General features: G+C 41.6%; 1 protein-coding gene across 8 annotated transcripts in view; it reads left to right on the top strand.

Annotated features, from left to right (window-relative positions):
* Positions 1-22,978, top strand: part of grin2aa (glutamate receptor, ionotropic, N-methyl D-aspartate 2A, a) — a 261,785-nt gene that overhangs the window by 206,685 nt on the left and 32,122 nt on the right. For all 8 annotated transcript variants that reach the window (XM_048552405.1, XM_059654132.1, XM_048552408.1 and 5 more), the window contains one exon: positions 16,262-16,449. In XM_048552405.1, the coding sequence (XP_048408362.1) occupies positions 16,262-16,449 (188 nt within the window). The remainder of the gene's footprint in view (positions 1-16,261; positions 16,450-22,978) is intronic.

The following is a 22,978-nucleotide window of genomic DNA, read 5'->3' as shown; positions in this document are numbered from 1 at the left end:
AGCTATTTTATGCTCTGTGATTGCTAAAACTGGAATTATTCAGCTCTGAAACATAGTACAGATAGAAAAGTGCGATTTAAAATTAATTTAGTTTAGAGGTCACCTCCCATACAAACCCAAATTGCCTGTTTGTCTGGGATATATGTAGACTGCTGCTTTCCAAAAACAGCTTATTTTGTTGGTAATCAAAATTGAATCAAAGCCTGAGTTTTCTGCTAAGGTTTCATATTGTTAATGAGAACCTTCTTTTTAAGCTGGAGTCCTACTAAATGCTAATTGTGCCGAAAGCATTTGTCACTTCTTCATAACATAATGAGTTATGAGGAATAAGTTACATACACAGATGAAAGTATTGACTCATGCTGAAGTGCTCACGGGCACCAGTAATCCCTAGGCTCCTCAGCCACTTGTCAGCTAAGACAATGAGGAGCCAATTTTCATCCCATTTCTGGTTAGGGCTTCATGGGGACAGGGACTGGTTTGCAAGGAAAATTGGGAAGTAGCACACATTGCCCTTAGAATCTGAGCTGCCACATATTGTTACAAAGCAGGGTGTTCCCCCCTCCCGAACCACCTAGGACTAAAACCAAAACACCCAAAGAGGAGCACATCACCGTATAATCTGTGTGGATTATAGGAGTGTGAAAAGTGGTGCAACCTGCCTTTTAGCAACTTCTAGTGGGTAAAAAAATTAAACACCTGACATGCACTTCACAATCAACAAGTAACAATTTATTTATCTAACTCTTAACAGTGAACAAATTAACTAAGCTATTAACAAACCAAATAAGCCCCTTCAAACTACTAACTATTCCCAAATAAAACAAAATTCTAATGATATGCGATTCCAATGTATACACATCCTACTTAAGTAAAATAAAATAGAAATTTGTTTCTCGAAATTACAGCCAGATTACAGGTCTTTCAAAAAGCTGTGTGCCACTCCGTTGAATGTTCTATCAACAACACCTCCTCAGTCGATCCTTCTGTCAGGAATGTTAACTAGTTGTGCCATTGGTACCTTTGATATTTAGATGGCGCTGATGAGAAGGTCCTCTGGGTAGTGGCCCAGGCCCAACCACCATCAGCTGCTTCATCAATGACCTTCCCCAATCCTAAGATCAGAAGTGGCGACGTTCGCTGATGATTGCACAACGTCCACGCCATTCGTGTCTCCTCAGATACTGAAGCAGATCTTGCTGGATTTGGGCAATGTCTAGGCCCAAAAATACCATGAGCATTTGCGCCACACAAGTACCAGGTATTGGGCATCTCCAACAAGTGAGAATCTAAGCATCGCCACTTGACATTCAATGACATTACTATCACTGAAATCCCACTCTTCATTACATCGATTTGCTGGAATTCCGAGCATAGGCTGATGCATAGACCTGATGGTCTTTTTCCACATGAAAGCTAACTACATCAATTTTGAAACAATGACACTTAAGCTTGAGATAAATGGCAGTCCTGTCCCATGGTGTGTACTGCATTGCAGGCCTGGAATACAAAACATAAATCTCAGTGGCTGCAAGTCTGTTCAGTCATCCATCCGGATATACCAAGAGGCGTCAGGTTAGTCCTGGAGCCAACTATTATCCTGTACATTTTACGTGTAAATGCACTTTCAATTTCCTGCTTTCAAGATGTAATTTCTGATTGAAATCCCACCGTCAAAATTCCAATGTATTGGGACCAGTTGGATGAAAGGGAATATCCTGAGCTGTGAGCAGATGCACACTACAGAACAAAGCCATTATCTCATCTTCTTGGCTAGTTTTCAAGTGCATTGCATGATAAATTATTAGCTAAGTGGGATAGACTGAATTCATTAATAACCTTAAGCACTAGCATACTTCAGTGAGACACACACAATGCTCTGAGCAATAGTCATCCCAACAGATTCTATAAAGAACCCTTGGGTTTTAAAATTACAGCATGATATTGGACTAACTACTTAGAGTGTCTAACCTGTGAAAAAATTTATACAGACCCTGGTGTAAATGCCTTCTCAGTGATTAAAGTCAAACTGATTTAGAACATTTACGAAAATGCTGTCATCAACTATCTTTAAAAGAAATGTTGTCAGCAAACTGAATATTGAATACAGCCCTGAATAAAAATGGTGCCCTCTGACCCTCATTCAGGAAACTAGTCCCATAGATTTGAGAAGTTCCAGCTGATAAATGGTCTGAATATCTGCCAGGAAAGGCCAGAGTAGAGACCCTACTTGTGGCAGTGGGACACTCATGTGGATGTCAAATTTGAACTGGATCAGTCTCTGTTGTGATTTCCTCTTGTGATCAAGTATTCTGTCTTCAGACAAATGCATGAGTTATGGTCACTTGAGCAAGATGCAAGTGAATTACTGGGGCATAATCAACAGTTTTTAGGCCCTTTTAAACTTTTTAATTCCAAGTGATGGCACTTCTGATAGTCCGGCACTTCCCCAGTAATATGCCGGAGTGTCTGCCGTGATCACTGGGCTCTTGTCTTAGGTGAGACGTGACCCCAGGGCAAGATGGCTACTGACTAGCTTTGGTTGTTAAACCCTTCAGAAGTGAAATAAAGAAAAGGGCCTGTGTTTTGATAGCACTTTTCATGTCCAGTCCCAAAGCACTTAACAGCCAGAGGTACTTTTGAAGTGTATAGCCTGTTGTAATGCAACATGTTAATTTACTCAAAACTAGTTCTATGCCCTATCTTTATCACTGCCAGTCATCACTTTTCTCATCCTGCGTCCTCTGTCCCTGACACTGAACCCAGTTCAAAATCACATAATGGTGTATTGTGTCTGGAACCATGTGCATATGCGCTCCTTATTGAGTGTGAGTACTTATTGTCCACAGTAGCCGAAATCAGCAAACACTGTCTATCCAACACATGATAATGGCACCTCCATTTCTTATCTACTAACCTCATCCCACCTCCTTGACCTGTCCGTCTTCCCTGGACTGACCTATCCCCTCCCTACCTCCCCATCTATACTCTTCTCTCTACCTATCTTCTTTTCTCTCCATCTTCGGTCCGCCTCCCCCTCTCTCCCTATTTATTCCAGAACCCTCACCCCATCCCCCTCTCTGATGAAGGGTCTAGGCCCAAAACGTCAGCTTTTGTGCTCCTGAGATGCTGCTTGGCCTGTTGTGTTCATCTAGCTTCACATTTTATTATCAAGGATAAAACTCCTGTTCCTTTTCAAATGGTACCGTGGGATCTTTTATATGATACAAACATGCAAACTTATGAATCAGGAGCAGGAGACCATTCAGTACTTCGGGTCTACTCTGCTGCTCAACTGGATCAAGGCTGATTTGATTGTAACCTCAAATCCACATTCCCCGCCTTCCTCAATGACCTTCATCCCCCACCTTTCTTTCAAGCAGAATCTATCCACCTCCACCTTACAACTTTTTCAGGACTCTGCTCCCATTTTCACCTTTTCAGGATGATAGTTCCAAAGACTCACGACTCTGAGAAAAAAAAATTAGACTCAATTCCAGTTGTAATGGGCAATCTCTGATTTTTAAACAGTGACCCCTAAATCTAGACTCTCCCACATGAGGAAACACCCTGTCTTTGTCTATCCTTTCATTCGTCTTGGATGACAAATAAGAGCCTTGGTTTAACAGCTCATCTAAGGGGCAGCAAGTCTGACACTGCAGCACTCGCTCAGTCCTGCACTGGACAGTGAGTTGATTCTTTTTAGTGCTGAAGTTGTGGAGTGGGAAATGCACCTGTTGACCAGAGTCAGCAGTGCACAACCCACAAATTGTCAGCCAATATGGCAAAAAACAGCGAGAGCTTAAAAAACATGATGAAAATAAATTCTCAAGTATTTAGTCAAGCTCATTGTGTGAATGGGTTCTCCCAGCAAGGATCTTCCCTGCAGCTTCTTTGGTTTGGTAATCACAGACTTACACCCTGTAATTTTTCTGTCTGTTCGCTTTAATAGAATCTACAAGCTATGGGCACACAATGGATCTGTCTGCACATGATGGTAGTACCCGATTACCTAATCAGCCAAATAATATCACCTCCCGAAGACCCCATCAGCCCTGGAAAGATTTCTGCTCCAACCAAATGATATTGTTCAACATCATGAATCAATCAAATACCATTAATACATCATAATAAAAACATGACAGAGGAGGCTGTATTGAAATCTCACCGATTTCTTTACCAACACTAACATTTTCGACTGACATTAAATCTTGGAAAGTGGCAGCAACTGACAAGCACAAACTCATTTTTCTAAATGCTATAACAGGTTACCATAGATTTACCATTCAACTTAGGCCCTGTTTCATTTGATAATGTGTGCTCATTAAATTAAATGGAGAATAGAAGACAGAGAGTTGAGATACGTCAGACAGTTTCAGAATAGAAGTTCGTAACAAGTGTAATGTCACAGGAACCAGTGCTGGGACCACATTTATTAGCAATACATGTGGATCGCTTGGATGAGGAAAGTGAAAATACTATAGCCAAATTTGCAGATGACACAAAAATAGGTGGTAAAGCAAGGGGTGATGATGACATAAAGAGTTTGCAGAAGGATATAGACAGGTTAAGTAAGTGGGCAGAAACTTGACAGATGGAGTGTAATATGGAGATATGTGCGGTTATGCACTTTGGCAGGAAAAATAGAGGAGCTGAATATTATTGAAATGGAGAAAGAATGCAAACATTGCAGCACAGGGATTTGGGAGTCCTCATAAATGCATCATAAAAAGCTAGCAGCCATGTTCAATTGGTAAGAGGAAAGGCAAATGAAATGTTAGCCTTAATTTCAAAAGGATTGGAGTACAGAAGTATCAGAGATAATGGGAACTGCAGATGCTGGAGACTCCAAGACAATAAAATGTGAGGCTGGATGAACACAGCAGGCCAAGCAGCATCTCAGGAGCACAAAAGCTGACGTTTCGGGCCTAGACCCTTCATCAGAGATGAAGGGTCTAGGCCCGAAACGTCAGCTTTTGTGCTCCTGAGATGCTGCTTGGCCTGCTGTGTTCATCCAGCCTCACATTTTATTGTCTTGGAGTACAGAAGTAGGCAGGTTTTGCAAAAATACCACAGCTGGAATACTGTGAAGGATTATTGAAGGAGGGTCCTTATTGAAGGACAGATATTTTGGAATTGGGGGTAATCCAGGTAAGGTTCACTAGGCTGATAATGGGTACGAAGAGATTTATATTATGAGAATAGGTTGAGTAGATTGGGCTTGTAAGCATTGGAGTGTAGAAGAATAAGAGGCAACTTTTTTTTATTCATTCATGAAATGAGGGCATTGCTGGCTAGGCAGCACTTATTGCTCATTCCTAATTGCCAGAGAGCAGCTGAGAGTCAACTACATTGAGGTGAGTCTGGAGTCACATGTAGGCCAAACCAGGTAACGATGTTTCCCTCCCTAAAGGACATTAGTGAACCAGATGGAATTTTCCTGCCAATTGACAATGAATTCATCACCATCATTAGAGTCTTAATTCCAGATATTTTATTCGATTCAAATTCCACCGTATGCTATGGCAGGATATGAACCCAGACTCCTGGGATGTTACCTGGGGATGTCTGGATTAACAGTCTAGCAATAATACCACTAGGCCATCACCTCCCCTTTCCAAGATTCTCAGGGGTCTTGACAGGCAACGTACAGAGAGGTTGTTTCCCTAGTGGAAGAGTCTAGGACCAGAGGGCATAATCCTTGAATAAGACGTGACACAATTAAGACAAAGATGAGGATGATTTTCTTCTCTCAGAGCATAGTAAGTCAGTGAAATTCTTTACCAAATAGTGCTGACGAGGTTGTGTTGTTAAGTATATTTGAGACAGGTTTTCAATTTGTAGTGGAGTGTGGAAGGCTGAGAGGTGACCAGATAGAAGAGAGATATGGAGAGATATAGGTCGTCTTTCCCCTAAGATTGGGAATTTCAAGACTAGGGGACACATTTCTCTCGTGAGAGAAGAGAAATTTTAAAAAGACATAAGAAGTAATTTTTTTAAGCAGAAGGTGGTTTGCATTTGGCATGAAATTCCTGAGGAAGTGGTGGATCCGGCTACAATTACAACATTTAAAATAGGAAAGGTTTGGAGGGATATGGGCCAGGAGCAGGCAGGTTTGGTTTGGGATTGTGCTCGGCATGGACTGATTGGACCAAAAGGCCTTTTCCGTGCTGTATGACTCTATGACTTTATGACTGTATGGAATCATGGGTTGGGGGATAAAGCAGGAACATGGAGTTGAGTGTGATCAACATGATCTCATTGAATGGCAGATTGAATAGGCTGATTGGCCTATTACTCCTACATCTATATTCAATATTGATTAAGATATCTTCTGTCTTTGTGCGTTTGTGTCTCTGACTGCACCATATCATTCTGATGGGAACCTCTGTAGCTTTCTGTGTCTTAATCTCTCTCTCCTGTCTCTTTTAGAATCATGTTTCTGTTCTTTTTCCCTCTTCTCAATTCTAACCCTTTCTAATTCCTGTTTTTTTGCTTTCTCCTATTCTGTCATCTATTTACTATCATATTACATTCACCCTTTCTCTAACATCGCTCTCATGCCCAATTTATCCATCCCATTCATCCTCCATCCAGTCTGCCTCTGCTGTCCTGCTCTGATTTCTTCTGATCTCTTCTGTGCTGTATTTCCTTTGCATGTTTGCTCTCCCTTTTTGTCTCCCTCTCAAATCATTCACTTCAGCGGCTTTATTGCTCCTGTCTGTCTCTGTCATCAATTTCTGCCCTTTCCCTAAATTAGCCTTATGTCTCCTTGATTTTGTTTTCCCAGTCTCTTCCCTGACCTGGATCCTGTGGGAATATTTCTGTGCCCTCTTTTTACTCCGTCTGGTCCAATTGCATCTTGAAGAAAGTCCTGTATTATTTTGCTTCAAACTTTGCAAGCTTTTGATTAAACTGTATCTGAGGAATAGTAAAATAGCAAAATAAAAGGGCCTGAATTGTAAACCAACACCGTGTATTCACTGACAATATTTAGCAAGAGCCCTTTTCAACATACCAACAATAATTTGGATAGATTAACTGTAAGATTAAGTTAACCCCATGGCATGGCATCTTATTTGCTTCAGCATATATTCTGCAATCCTGAAAATTAAATTCTACTTAACACAATAGGATCATTAATAGAATCACGATATTGCTACAATGCGAAAAGAAGCCATTTGGCCCATTTTGTCTGCACCAGCTCCCCCGAACAGCATCCTACACAGACCTAGGTTCCAACCCTGTCTTTGAAGAGCATCCCACCCAGACCCATCCCCCTTCCCATTCCCTGTTATTTGGCATTTTCCATGGCCAATCCACCCAACCCACACATCACTGGACACTATGGGAAAATTTAGCATGGCCAATCCACCTAACCGGCATGTCTTTGGACTGTGGGAGGAAATTGGAGCACCCTGGAGAAAAACCCATGCAGAGATGGAGAGATTGTACAAACCACACAGACAGTCACCAATGGAGTTAAACCTGGGTTCCTTGCACTGTGTGGTGATACTGTGTGGAGCTGCAGGAACACAGCAGGCCAGGCAGCATCAGAGGAGCAGGAAAGTCGATGCTTCGAGTTGGGAACCTTCATCAGGATTCATGACTAAGGGGTCCTGATGAAGGGTCCCAACCTGAAACGTCTACTTTCTTGCTCCCCTGAGACTGCCTGGCCTGCTGTGTTCCTCCAGTAGTGTTATCTCTGACTTCAGCATCTACAGTTCTTGCTATCTCGCTGGCAGTGTGAGGCAGTTCTTGCTATCTCCCTGGCACTGTGAGGCAGTTCTTGCTCTCTCCCTGGCAGTGTGAGGCTAATCGCTGAGGCACTCTGCCACCCCAGTGATACGAGCGATGCTAGAGTGATGGACATGGAACCTGGAGTAGGTTGCTGAATCCTTTGCTCCTGTCCTTCCATTCAGTTTGGTGGCAGTAATCTGTCGCTTAACTCCTGTGATCTAACAATGAATCCTCTTGCCTTACAGAAATCTATCAATCTCAGTTTTGAAGTTCCCAATTGGCCCCAAACTCAACAGCCTTTTGAGAAGCTGCGTTATTTTTTCCTAGATTCCCACTACCCTTTGTGTGCTAAAGTCCTTCTTGACTTCACCCACAATAGCCTAATTGTAAGGTTATCCCACTTTGTTCTGGGTCCCACGGATACAAATATCATATAGATTCATATCTGTGTAAAGGGGAAAAAATAATAATCACAATCCTGAAAGCAAAACAAAACAAGGAAATGGGTTGTTAAATGTTGAACACAGTGAAAGGATGTTTCTGTCTGGTAATCTTTCATTCCTCTGCTAGCTGGCCTATATTGGAGGAAAAACTAATTAAGTTAGCAGTAGATTTGGCAATCACATTAACTGCAAGCTTGAATAAACTGACATCTAATTTATCAAATTCTAGTTCTTTAGGTGCTGAGGCCTTGAAATCTTTTAAAATAGTGATCACATCAATGCATTAAAAGTTAACAATATTTTCAGACCACTGTTTTGCGACTGTGCATGTTATTACTCTGTGGAATGTACAATTCCAGCAGAATAATGTTTCCTAATCCATTTAAGAACAGGTTCTTGTTCTTCCTGTTACTTTCCAAATTCACAGAATTCTGTAGACGTTTTGTAATATTTTAAAAGACATAGTCTGGAGCACAATGGGACCAATGATTGTTTGTGTGTTGTGCAGTGCTAAATGCCATATCCACTCAGTGACAGCTTCTCTTTACATTAAGCTGCCAACATATTAACATTCCCCAAAGAGTCTGACAGGAGCAGCACCAGAATTTGGTACCAAGCCTCATGAGGAAACATTAGTGCTCTTTAAGGGTTTCAGGGCTATTGAGCAAGTTGCAATTATGTCACAGAGCTGCTCATCACTAAGTAAGACAGTGGAAGAGAAATTAGTGAGTGTGTGTTGATTAGTGGTTGGTTAATATCTAGCGGTGCAATGGATTAATTAGAAGAGAGAAGCATATATAGAGAACAATTTCAACTAATGTATCGATAAGTTAGAGAGTTATTTGTAATTGCCGTGAATAGCAGTATTTAGTAGTAATTATTAATAAATTGTGTGATTTAGAAGTCCATGCGTGAAGACAGTTCTTGCCTTCCCCCAAACCAGTCTATCTTGAGCCCAAACATGTCGTGTGGCATCAAGCTGCCTGATAAAAGAGCCAGTGAGACAAGCTTTAAGAAGTGATTTAGAAGCAAGGAAAGTGATGGAGAAATTTTGAAATACACAATGGGTAGAATCTTCTGGGCCCATCCAGAGCTTTTAAAAAGGTGGGCAAGAGGCAAAAATACAATTTTCTGTCGTGGACTAAAGTTTCAGTGTTAAGATCTTAGAAACTTTCTCGTAGGTCCGCATTCCTGATTTTGATGGTTAGCATGGCATGATCATTCATTAACAACCGAGCTGCTGGCCTCAGGCAACTGTCTGTATGGAGTTTGCATGTTCTCTCTGTGTCTGCTTGGGTTTCCTCGAGGTGCTCCGGTTTCCTCCCACAGTCCAAAGATGTGCAGACTAGCTGAATTGACTGTGCTAAGTTGCCCATAGTGTTCAGGGTTGAGTAGATTAAGTGGGTTATATGAGATTGGGTCTGGGTGGGATGGTCCAAGGGTCAGTGTGGGCTTCTTGAGCCGAAGGGCCTGTTTCCACACTGTAGGGGTTCCATGTGAATTCCATGTGATTGCAACCTTGTTAGGCGAAAACAGGGAAACATGTACATCGGGAAGCGATGGCCAAGTGGTATTATCGCTGGACTGTTCATTCAGAGACCCAGATAATGTTCTGGGGACCTGGCTTTGAATCTCGCCACAGCAGATGGTGGAATTTGAATTCGATTAATATCTGGAATTAAGAGTCTAATGATGACCATGAAGCCATTGTCGATTGTTGGAAAATCCCAACTGGTTCACTAATGTCCTTTGGGGAAGTAAACTGCCATCCTTACCTGGCCTGGCCTACGTGTGACTCCAGACCCACAGCAATGCGGTTGACTCGTAACTACCCTCTGCGCAATTAGGGATGGAAAGTGAATCCTCCCTAGCCAGTGGCACCCTCATCCCATGAATGAATAAAGAAAAAGAATCACAAATCTGACTATATTTACATGAAGCATGCACTAGTGGAATACACTGCTTCCTCCAGTCTCCAAACAGTACAAACATCTTCAGATTTGTGGCTCTTTCATAACCAAGGTGTTTCTTTGAGCAAAAACTTACAGAGTTAGGGGTGAAGCCTTACCTTGTCAACCAGCTCATGAGACATCTCAGTCATATATGGGTAAAGTCAGAGGCCTTTAAAGCTGAGGAAAGCAGACAAATGGAGGCCAAAACAAAAGGCCATCGTCACTTCTGGCCTTGTCCCATCTAAGCCTTTGGTGAAAAGCTATCAGATGCATGCATCCTTCTAGCTGAGTTGAAGGACCTGTGACCTGATGGTATATGAGGGCTGCTGAGTGTTGCAGCTCCTTTTATATTTGTAGCAGAAACAGTGGCAGATGTGTAAGAGGCAGTATCACTGTGGTGACAGTAATGCTATATTGGTGACTGTAGTGAAGACATTAATTCCGCATGACACACCTGAAGGAGATCCTGGAACCCAACCTCTTGTGAGATGGTCCTTTGCTGTGACATCTTACAATGCTAACTCCCACCCATATGGGACATGAAGCATTGACCAGAGAGGCACCTATCTGGCAAAGTGCAGCAGATCTGTCATTTTTTTACAGCACAGAAGCTAGGGTCAGTTGAACTATCACAGGGATTGGGTACCATATCCCATTGCTGTCCAGGCTACCTCCATCAGACAGGAAGAGACTTTTGTTGCCACCCATAAAGAACAGACTTTCCTTCACTCATGGACAGCCTTCAGGAAAACCTACAGAGAGACATCACTAAAATGTGGCGCCACTTTGTGCCTGGTGTCTGATATCTCAAGGGGGGGGTAAGGGTTATGAGCGGTTATTGAATGATGCTGCTGGACTGCAGAGAGTGGAATGCTGTTCAGGCGCCTTTCAAATATGTCACCTCAATGTTGTGGTATGTGAGGTCCTGGTTGGCTGTTTGTTGGTTGTTTGGGGTTGGGAGGGTGTCATGGGGTTGGGGAGGTGAGTGAGGGATGGCACTTCCTGTCCATAAAATTTGGTGTTTACCGGTGAATGCATATGCAGTGGGCCGAGGAGAACATAACTAAGGAGACAAAGCTGAACGCCCACAAGCAGATTTTATCCTGGCTCAAAACTTTTATCCTGATTTTCAGTGATCACAACTGAACCAATCAGGGAAAGGGTCTTGATGAAAGTGAGCAAATGAAAAATCAGGAAAGAGACTCTAATAGGGCAGGCCATGCTTGAACATTTCACAGTGTTGTTTATGAAAACATGCTATGTTCAACAAAGACATCAGCACTCTCACTGGAAATACAAGAAAGTATGTCAGCGTCTAAGAAATGGGAATAAATTATCTTGCAAACTGGTTTAAACTAGTACAAACTACACATTTGTTCAAAATCTTTCTCTTCTCATTTAAAGTGTGATCGTGTCAAGGTGGACATTTTTATCTTTTCTCTGGATTTTTTGAGGGATGGGGAAAGGGGAACAGCATTGGAATTTCCCCAGATTAGGATAAGGATCTCCCTATGCAGTATTAAAGGGACTATTCCCATTTGTTTCCCTTTATTGAGTTCTGAGCAATCTTCTGATAATCAGAGAACAGCTACATTTAATTTTCATTTCTTGATGATGATAAATGATTCATTCTACTAAAAATGCCACACAACACCAACAGCAATCTGACTACTGGGCTTACTTTACTTTAACTTATTTTAACTTTAAATAAAAGAGTAATTTAGCTAGCATTGACTGCTTTAGCAACAATTGTAGACATTGTCCTAAAAGTTACAAAGGACTTCAAAACTTGCTCCTCTCATTTTCTTAGCATTCATGTACCCTGGTTTATTGTAATGGTAACCAGCATATACTCTACTGTAGGTGCTAAGTAACAGACAGAAAACGCTGTAACTACTCAGCAAATCTGCAAGACCCATTGCAAGAAAAGTGAAAGCAAAAAATGCTGGACAAACATCAATTGGTCTGGCAACTTCCGTGGACAGAGAAACAGTGCTTATGTGAACAAAAACGGAGAAGGCTGGGAAAGTCAGTTGGTCTGCCAGCATCTGTAGAGAAAAAAAATAGAGTTAATGTTTCAAATCCAGTGACCCTTCATGAGAATACTGATCAAACTAATTCCAAAGAACAGTCTTTAGACTATAAACATTAACTGTTTTTCTCCACACAGATGATGAGTTCTCCAGCATTGTCTGTTTCAATTTCAGACCCCCACATCTAAAATACTTTGCTTTAATTTGAGACAAAAAGAAAGATTGCTTGAAAGAGACAATTACCACCCTGTCCACTCAATAATCTCAATATTTTGAAAGACATCAGAACATCATAGTTTCGAATAATTGGTAAATGTAAGGCATATAGTTAATTTTTTTCTAAGACTTTGCTAAGTTTTTATGGTGTGCAGATATTTCTGAAGTCACAGGCCTCTGTTCTTCTCTCTAATCCTCTCTCACTCAAGGTGTGTTTTATTATGAAACACTTTACCACGTCTCAATTTTATGTTTGCCTCAATTTGTTTCCTCATGGCTATCTTTTCTTAAAATAATTCTCCGGTTCTTTATTTTGAACTGAAATGGTCTGTCTGATGTTGTAAAATCTGATTAGTTCTTAATGGTGAAAAGAAGCCTGCCAATGTGGATCTGAACATCCTAATTGTGTAAGAAGTGGTATTTTTTTTGTTAACCAGATGGGCTATCAATGTAAACAAGACAAAGAGTACATCTTCATCCTCCCAAAATCAGAAAGCAATGCGAAATGGTATAGAACGGAATAAACAACAGATGTCAGAGTACAAACATTTGCTCCTTTACTCCTCTGCTGGGGATAGCCAATTAGGCAGAGTCATTGACTGTCATTCTGTTCCCTCGGTCTCCCCCTAGTAGGTTTAAAAGATGGATGTAACAATGCAAAAGGAAAAGGGCAAGCAGAAAGAACAACTAAGGCAAAGATCAGGGGATGACACAAATAAAATTGACTGAGTCAGAAAAGGAATGATTTTGAGGCCCCTGCAATCCCTTCTTTCCTAAAAACTTGGAGAGTGTTTGTTTATCTCTGAAATTAATGATCCAACAAATTAACAGCCCACGAATGAAATCAAGAGGAATGCCTGGATGAAAACATGCAATTTTTGAGTTCATTTGTTGGTGAGCCATTAATTACCGAGAAAAACAGTCACTCTCCCAATTTTCACTGAAAGGAATCTTGCCTCTATTGTACCACATTGGAGAAAAAGTCACATCAGTGACTACATATCAATAATTTCCCTAATGAGGTTTGTTCAACAAATTGCCTGACATTAGTACAATCAGTAAGGAATGTATTTTGATTTGTTTTGGCTTCAAATACCTAATTACAGATTTCAGTATCCATATAACATATGATGCTGAATATTTTCCCCTAAAGACCAAAACATGTTCAGTTTGTTTCATATTCCAGAGCTCATTTTAATTTTCATCGATGAGGGAAGTATTCCTATTTTTATTTTGTTTCCACAAATTGTAGAATTACAGTACATAAAGTTTACATAAACATACTACTTTATCCTGATCACAATACACAATAACTGTCAACTGAATACTATCTGATAAGGAAAGAAAATTGCCAGTAATTACATTCTGTTCGATTCTTGTCAAGTCCTTGGCTATTTCTTTTAAAGGAATAAGCAATTAGCTCAACCATTCATTGTTAAATCCTCAGGATTTTGAAGTTAGATTATTTCACTTCATGGGTGTTCGGTATGTCTTTGTCAGACCAAAACCTATAGCTTGACCTATATCTTCCTATCCTGTTGTCATGACTATAACATTGTCTTTGGTCCAGCTACCAATTACTCTTCAATACCCATTCCACCGCCATGAGACAAATGGAATACACAGGGCTTCAGCACCACCGTTCATTAATGGGAAAGAGATAAAAGCAAGGTGACATGATTCAAAATGATTAATGTGATGAAAAAATAACTAACCTATTGGTTTGGTTTGCAGAGTGTGTGTGTGTATGTCTGTGTGTCTAACTGAATGAACAGTACATAGGAGGTAGATATTAAGAAACAAATGGAAAATAAGACTACACCTTAGATAGATTGGCTTACAGCAACACAGCTGAATTCAAAAAAGCTGCTGACTTCTTTCTGACTGGCAGCTCTGATTAGATGGCAATTTCACCCCGGCTTCCTGTTGATTTCCTGATTGGCACAAAATATGGCAGGCCTTTCTGAATAAAGATGATGCAAGACTCCTGCTGACATCCAACTGGAGGCAGAGATCTTTGCTGCCTCCACAGGATTCTACCCCTAGCTATAAAAGGAATACATAGCTAAGGCTGCATTTGAAATTTCTTGATGAACTTTAAATCCTTTCATTTCCCCATTAATTACATGTGACTTTGTGCTTGGGAAAATCAGAGAAAGTGTAGTTTTCTGGTGCGGTGGTTTTAGAGGGCATAGGATAATTTGACCAAAATACACTGATACAAAGCTTGTTTAGTTCAAAATGATATTAACTATCTTTATTTTTATATATTAATTTAACATTGCATAATAATATTTTATAATATAACATATCACTACAATCTTATGTTAGTATTTGTTAAGTAGCAAACCTAATAACAATTACAACAACTCTATTGCAATTTACATTTGTGTAGCACATTTAATATTTCATAGAGCAATGGAGTAATCAGTTTGATTGAAGGGATTTCTCTGAAGTAAAGGCTGAGGGGCTGTCAGACACAGAAGTGTTCCTACAAAGTATATTATTACAGCAAAGCAGCGATAAATTGGCAGCTTGTAAGATGGATATAATATTTTGTGTTTGAAAAGTTGGCACTAAAAAAAGTCACACTAGTCAGGAAGGTTCCAAAGGCTGAAAATTTACAGAGAACAGTGAATCAAATTTTCCTGTGGATGTTAGTCCTGACTTTCTGCTCCAACATAGGATGAAGGTTGGTAGAGTCTGCTCAAGGTTCTAAAGAGTGAAAGAGTGTGACACAGTTGACATTAACAAGGTGTTTTCATTTGTGGCTAAGTCCAGAACCAGGGCACCCATAAGATATTCACTAATAAATCCAATGCAGAATTAAGTTAAAAAAACTTCTTTACCTGGAAAATGCTTTGAACATGGAACTTTCTACCACAGGAGTATTTAAGACAATTAACATAGGTACATTCGAAGAGAATCTGGAGAAGCACACAAGAGAGTAAATTATGGAGGAATGTGGTGAGGGATTAGGCGAAGAGATTTAAGAGGAGAATCTTGTGGAGCATAAATACTATAATGAATCTGTGGACCAAATTGCCTATATCCATGCTGTAGCTATTTAAAAATATTTTATGGGATAGTTCATATGTTTACAGCCATCTTAACTTTGCTGAGTCACCTGAGTCGTTAATTTCAGGTACAAGAACAGGTCACACTGGGTAATTCTTATGAAGTTACTGGTGACTGATTAGAAGATTTCAGATAATGACAATTAATATTGGATTTGGATGTCATCTCATGGCACATCACAACCATTTCACAGCATAGTTCTGATAAGTTATTAAAAATCCCTTTGTTTATTCTGGTTACTTTGTGTGTGAAATTGCTTTTAAAATTACCATAATAATGCCAGTACTAGATGCCCTCAAATCTCCACTGTGTATTGAGATTTTCAAAGCAACGTGACTGCTGCACAGATGCTTCCAAGGATAAACTTTATAAGACAGCAGCTGACTGAAGCATGCCATCCTCTGTGTGAAGCCCCAAAATTTGTGATTTTAAAAATCTTTGCATCAAGATAATTCAGCAATGTGAAGAATGCACTGAAATAATCTTAAAGGCTAAAGATTTATCATATATGATAATTTTGCAAACAGAAACAGAACGGGGAGAAGGCAGTAGATGGACACCGATGGGCCAAATGGCCTCCTTCTGGGCTGTGATTCTGAGAATGTGACCAGCCAGGGCTTAATGATGCCCCTTTTGCATGTTCAACCTTTCCTGTTTTTTTTCAGCGATATGTTTTTCTTTCCATCCAGGGAAGGGCTTTCAAACATTGCTGCTGATGGTGAGTGAACTGTGGGAAACCTGTAAACCCTCCAGTAAATCTGGCAGTGCTGTTTCAGTAATGTTATTTGTTTTATTTTAGAAAGTTGGATGCATTCATATATGATGCAGCGGTGCTCAATTACATGGCAGGAAGAGATGAAGGCTGCAAGCTTGTAACAATCGGCAGTGGATATGTCTTTTCGACCACTGGTTATGGAATAGCTTTGCAGAAAAGCTCACCTTGGAAACGTCAGATCGACCTGGCTCTCCTGCAGTTTGTTGGTGATGGTATGGATGCCTTACTTTATCCATTAGCTCATGAGTCCTTATTGGATGTTCACGCTTATTTTTTACCTTCTTGTTAAATTCTGCACCCAACATTCAGCCCCTGTCACTTACATGAGAGGTTTCTTTGCAGCAAAAGCCTTCAACAAGCTATGAGATTCAAAACCAAAGGGTGGAAGTATAATGCCATTCCAGTCATAATTCAAACTAAAAATTTGTGTTAAAAGCGTTTAGTGTAGGAGTGTGTCAAAGCAACAGGAATCTAGGTGGCACAGTACCTCAGTGGTTAGAACTGCTGCCTCACAGTGGCAGGGCCTGGGTTCACCCCCACCTTTGGGCACCTGTGTGGAGTTTGCACATTCTCCCTGTGTTTGTGTGGGTTTCTTCAAGGTGCTCCAGTTTCCTTCCACAAAGATGTGCCAGTTAGATGGATTAGCCATGGAAAATGGTTACATGGTTGGGTAGGATGCTCTTTGGAGGGTAGGTGTGCACTTGATGGGCCAAATGTCCTGCTTCCACATTGTAGAGACTCTTTGATCCAGACAAGAAGATTTCTAATTTAGTGGCAAAATATACACAGTTGTTGCATTTTGAATCTCTTTCCATTTCATCTCCTGGCTTTTAAATGGGGATGAGTTTCCTTCTTTTTTGTGTTTTTCTATCCCCTCTCTGACTTACTCCGACAGTTGTGAGTTTGCACCCTGACGGACGGTTATAAATCTTGAAGCGTTAACCCTCCCGGATTCCTCTCTGCATAATTGCTGCCTCACCTGCTGAGTATTTCCCACGTTGTCTGGGTCTTTTTTTTGCCAGATTTCTGCTTTTCACAGCTTGTTTATGGAATATAGCCTGCTCCAAAATGTACCAATTCCTTCAACTCGAACGCATTTCATCTCCACATTGTAGTACTCTACGGTTGTGTCACAATTAAGGTCCGAACTGTTTTTGAGATTAAAAAGATAGAATGTGAAATATTTTGGAAGATAAATTGATTCTTCTCTTGTTACTGTTTGTGCCATATTGAATCTTTTTTATAAAGCATTTATTTATGGGCTGAAGGGACCGTGAGCTGAATTTTAATCAGATGTATGATCATTTGAGTTGATTTAGATGAGAATGGCAAACTCTTTCAGGACAGAGGTACTGTGCATACAGTTGGGAGAATTATTTCACTGAGCTGGCATGATAGAGATCTTTATGTCTCAGTCTAGCATGGGATTATGATGGAAGAGGTTGTAAGAAAACAGGCGCCTGATGGTTTTCTTAAAAATCAAAATGTAGCCGTCTCTTATTTCGACCATTTTTTATAGTCGGATCTATGCCAGTAAAGCATTGGAAATAGGGGCTAAATTGCAGGAGAGATGGTGGCACTGCGGCAATGTCACTGGACTGAAAATTCACAAACTACAGCTTAATGTTCTGGGGTCATGGCCTCAAACCCTGGCATGGCAGAAGGTGAAATTTAAGTTTTAGTCGAATGGTGAGTATATAATCATTGTTTACAAAAACACATCTGATTCACTTGTGCCTTTAGGGAAGAAAAATCTGCCATGCTTACCTGGTCGGGACTACGCGTGACTCCAAACCCACGGGAATGTGGTTGTCTGCTGGGCAGTTAGGGCTAGGCAGTAAATATGGGTCCAGCCAGCAAAACCCACATTCAATGAATGAATAATAACTAAGGCTGGCCTTCTTCCTCAAAGAAGTGTCTCTTTCTAAAATATGGTTGGGGTTCTGATGTCTGGGATGTACAATCCACAAGAAACATTTCTCTGAAATATCCTTGCCAGTTATCTGCCTTGCTGAATGTGTAGAGACACCCTTTTCTAAGAACATGGAGTGCAGTGCAGGAACAGGTTCTTTGGCCCACTATGTCTGTAGACTAGAGGGATTGCCTCAGAATAAAGGAAAGCAGGTATAGGACTGAAGTCAGGAGGAACTTATTCACTCAAAGGGTTGTGAATTTGTGGAATTCCCTGCCCAATGAAGTGGTTGAAGCTACCTCACTGAATGTTTTTAAGGCAAGATGAGATAAATTTTTGAAAGGTGAAGGAATTAAGGGTTATGGTGAGCGGGTGGGTAAGTGGAGCTGAGCCCCAAAAAGATCAGCCATGATCTTATTAAATGGCGGGGCAGACTCGAGGGGCCAGATGGCCTACTCCTGCTCCTAGTTCTTATGTTCTTATGTCTGTGCCAACCATGATGCTATTCTGAACTAGTCCCACCTGCTTGCACATGGTCCGTATCCATCTATTCCCTGGTTGTTCGTTTTTCTGAACTGTTTGCATCGTATCTGCTTCTACCACCTTCTCTGGTAGCCCATTCCAGGCACCTACCACCTTGTGCAAAAAGAAAACTTGCCTTACACATCTCCTTCAAACTACCTCCCTCTCACTTTAAACCTATGCCCCCCCAGTATTTGACATTTCCACCTTTGGAAAAGGACTCGGAATATTCAACCAACCTACGCCTCTGATAATTTTATAAACTTTTTTCAGGTCACCCTTCAGCCTTTGATGCTGTAGAGAAAATAATCAAAATTTATCCAACCTCCCACATAGCTAATACACTCCAGTCCAGACAACATCCTGGTAAACATCTTTTTCACCCTCTCCTAAGAATTCCTATATTATGATAACCAGAACCACACAATACTGAGTATCTACAATAAGCCCAATCTTTTCTAGATGTAGATAAATCCTGTCCATAAGAATCTTCTCCAATAATGTTCGTATCACTGATGTAAATTTACTGGCCTACAATTTCCTGGACTTTCCTTTTCCCCTTCTTAAGCAAGCGAGTGACTTTGACTATCCTCCAGCCTCTGTCTGTGGCTAAAGAGGATACAAAGATCTCTGTCAAAGCCTCAGCAATCTCCCTTGTTGCCTTCCACATTATCCTGGGATAGATCCCATCAGGTTTTGAGGATTTATCTACATTAATATTTTTCAAGACACCCAACACCTCCTCCTTGTTAACATTGACATGCCCTAGAAAACATATATATCCTTTCCGAACCTTCTCATCTAGGCCCGTCTCCTCGGTGAATTCCAATGCAAAGTACTCATTAAGGACCTCACTGACTTCCACTGGTTCCATGAGTGAATTCCCTCTTTTGTCCTTTTGACCTGCCCCTTCCCCAGTGACACTTTTGCTCCTAATGTACGTTTAAATGCTTTGGGATTCTCCTTAATCCTACTTGCCATTTTGTTACCTCATGGACATGGACATGCCTCCTTTAGCTTTAGTAATTCCTTGTTTAAGCTCTTTAACTTGCAAGGGGAATATCCAAGCAACCACTTCACGGTCATGTCAGAGACTGCCTCTTTTTAGAAAGAGCATGTGTGTGCACACCTGGTCTAATGGAGCCGAATTGTGCCAAACTCTATAACACATGGTATTGAAGATTGTTTGGTTAGGATGAGGGTTGTGGTGGAGGTTGGTAAAGCTTACCCACACAAGGTACTTGTATCCCTTCTATAAAGGTTGTGGACTATTACACATAGTGTTAATTGGTCTCCTTATTGAACCTCAGTCTACTATCATTTAAACCTCAACCTTGAAGATTAATTGTTATCTGGTAAGGGTATCAATGATTTGGATCAAAGGTGGGTCTGTCGAGCTTGGGAAAGGGTCAGCAATAACTCAGTAGAATAGGTTGGTGGACTAAATGGTTGGTTAGCTCCCCAAGCTGGTTTGTTGTTCCACAGACATTTCGTTATCATGCTGGGTAACATCCTCAGTGCAACCTCTGATGAAGCGTCGGTGTGTTTTCCCGCCTGGCTTTTAAACTCTGGGATTCGTTGCGATGGATTGCCTCACTTCTGGGTTTCCTCCGTAGTGGAATGTATATGGGGTTGAGTTCAAAGTGTTTATTAATAGCCTGCTTCATGGATTGCCATGCTTCCAGGAATTCTCGTGCTTGTCTCTGCCGAGCCTGTCCCAGGATCTTGGTGTTATCCCAGTCAAAGTCATGGCTGTCCTCATCCATGTGGATTGAGATGAGTGTGTATTGGTCATGTCTTTTTGTAGTCAGTTGGTGTTCATGTACTCTTGTTGTTAGTTTCCTTCCTGTTTGTAGTGTTTCTCACAGTCTCTGCAGGGGATCTTGTAGATGACATTGGGCCTGTCCATGGCGGGGAGTAAGTCTTTAGTTCAGGTGAGCACTTGTCATAGGGTTGATGTGGGTTTGTGTGTCACTCTGATGCCCAGCGGTCGTAGAAGTCTTGTGGTGAGTTCTGACGTGTTCCTGATATAGGGTAGTGTGATGAGTGTGTCGGCGTGTGTAGGATGTTTCTGATTCTGTTCCTGTAGTCATCTCCTGACCCAGTTCTTAGGATATCCATTATCCTTGACCACTTGGAAGAGGTACTGAGGAGGTGGGGAGGATGCAGAAAGATTTAGACAGTTTAGGAGAGTGGTCCAGAAAATGGCTGATGAAATTCAATGTGCGCAAATGCGAGGTTTTGCACTTTGGGAAAAAGAATACAGGCATGGACTATTTTCTAAATGGTGAGAAAATTCGTAAAGCAGAAGTACAAAGGGATCTGGGAGTGTTGGTCCAGGATTCTCTAAAAGTTAACCTGCAGGTAGAGTCTGTGATTAAGGAAGTGAATGTAATGTTGTCGTTTATCCAAGAGGGTTGGAATATAAAAGCAGCGATGTGCTTCTGAGGCTTTATAAAGCTCTAGTTAGGCCCCATTTAGAATACTGTGTCCAATTTTGGGCCCCACACCTCAGGAAGGACATACTGGCCCTGGACTGTGTCCAGCGGAGATTCACATGGATGATCCCTGGAATGGTAGGTTTAACGTACAATGAACAGCTAAGGATCCTGGGATTTGTATTAATTAGAGTTAAGAAGGTTGAGGGGAGATCTAATAGAAACTTACAAGATAATGTGTGGCTTAGAAAGGATGGACGCTGGGAAGTTGTTTACGTTAGGCAGGGAGACCAGGACCCGTGGGCACAGCCTTAGAATTAAAGGGGGTAAATTTAAAACGGAAATGAGGAGACATTTCTTCAGCCAGAGAGTGGTGGGCTTGTGGAATTCATTGCCATGGAGTGCAGTGGAGGCCGGCACGTTAGATGCCTTCAAGGCAGAGATTGATAAATTCTTGATCTCACAAGGAATCAAGGGCTACGGGGAGAGTGCAGGGAAGTGGAGTTGAAATGCCCATCAGCCATGACTTAAATGGCGGAGTGGACTTGATGGGCTGAATGGCCTTACTTCCACTCCTATGTCTTATGGTCTTATGGTATTCCTCCTCCTCTTGGCGAAGTTCCATGTTGCTGCAGTGTATTGTTGCCCTTTTAAGTAGTGTTCGCGCGCAGCTTTGTTTGTCTGTGCTGGGATGGTTATTATTGAAGTTCAATACCTGGCCTGTGCGTGTGGCTTTTTGGTGTATGTCCGTTTGTAGTTCCCCATGTGTCTTGCCCTTCTGCAAATCCAACCAAACCTGTGGATTTGCTACATAGTTGACACCTTTGTCATCATTAAGTGGACCAAATTAGAGAAGACACACAAACTTATAAAATACACCCTCTTTGGAATAAAATTCACCAGAGAGGAGGAGAAGAACAAACAGCTCCCATTCCTGGACATCGTGGTAGAACGCAAGACAACGGTAGACCGCTTGGTATCAGAGTGGCACACAGACCCACATCAACCCTATGACAAGGGGTCACCCAAACTAAAGACCCACTCCCCACCATGGATAGGATCAATGTCATCTACAAGATCCCCTGCAGAGACTGCGAGAAACACTACATTGGACAAACAGGAAGGAAACTAGCAACAAGAGTACATGAACACCAACTGGATACAAAAAGACATGACCAATACACACTCATCTCAATCCACATGGACAGGGAGAACCACCACTTCGACTGGGACAACACCAAGATCCTGGGACAGGCTCGGCAGAGACAAGCAGGAGAATTCCTGGAAGCATGGCAATCCATGAAGCAGGTTATTAATAAACACATCGAACTCGACCCTACATACATTCCACTACGGAGGAAACCCGGAAGTGAGGCAATCCATCACAATGGACCCCAGAGTTTAAGAACCAGGAGGGAAAACCCACTGACACTTCATCACAGGCTGCACTGAGGATGTTACCCAGCACGGTAAGGAAATGTCTGCGGAACAACAAACCAGCTCGGGGAGCCAACCAACCTCAACACCCGCAACCTGAGCTACAATCTACTCCAAAACCTTAAGTCAACTCTTGTTCCTTTGTCCAGGGTTTCATTTGTTCCCAGGAGATGGCCTGGTCAGTGAAATCAGAAAGAGTGCAGTCACATCGGCCTCCAAGAGCGGTTCTGCCACCAGCATGTTTTCCCAGCACCAGGACCAGATGGGTCAATGCTGCCCATTCCAAGCCAAGCTTTAAAACACTAAGGCCCAATTAGTTGCCATTTCACGTGGCCTCTGGAAAAGCTGCAGTGGTGGGATGAGTGTCCACCCACTGGGAGGCTGTCAGCTAATTGGAAGCAATTGGCTTCCCTCCGCAGTCCTGGAGGGATG

Source organism: Stegostoma tigrinum, chromosome 23 (genome assembly GCF_030684315.1).
Source record: "Stegostoma tigrinum isolate sSteTig4 chromosome 23, sSteTig4.hap1, whole genome shotgun sequence".
Taxonomy (NCBI): Eukaryota; Metazoa; Chordata; class Chondrichthyes; order Orectolobiformes; family Stegostomatidae; genus Stegostoma; species Stegostoma tigrinum.
The sequence above is the reverse complement of the archived record's forward strand: the minus strand, read 5'-3'. Positions and strand labels throughout refer to the sequence as shown.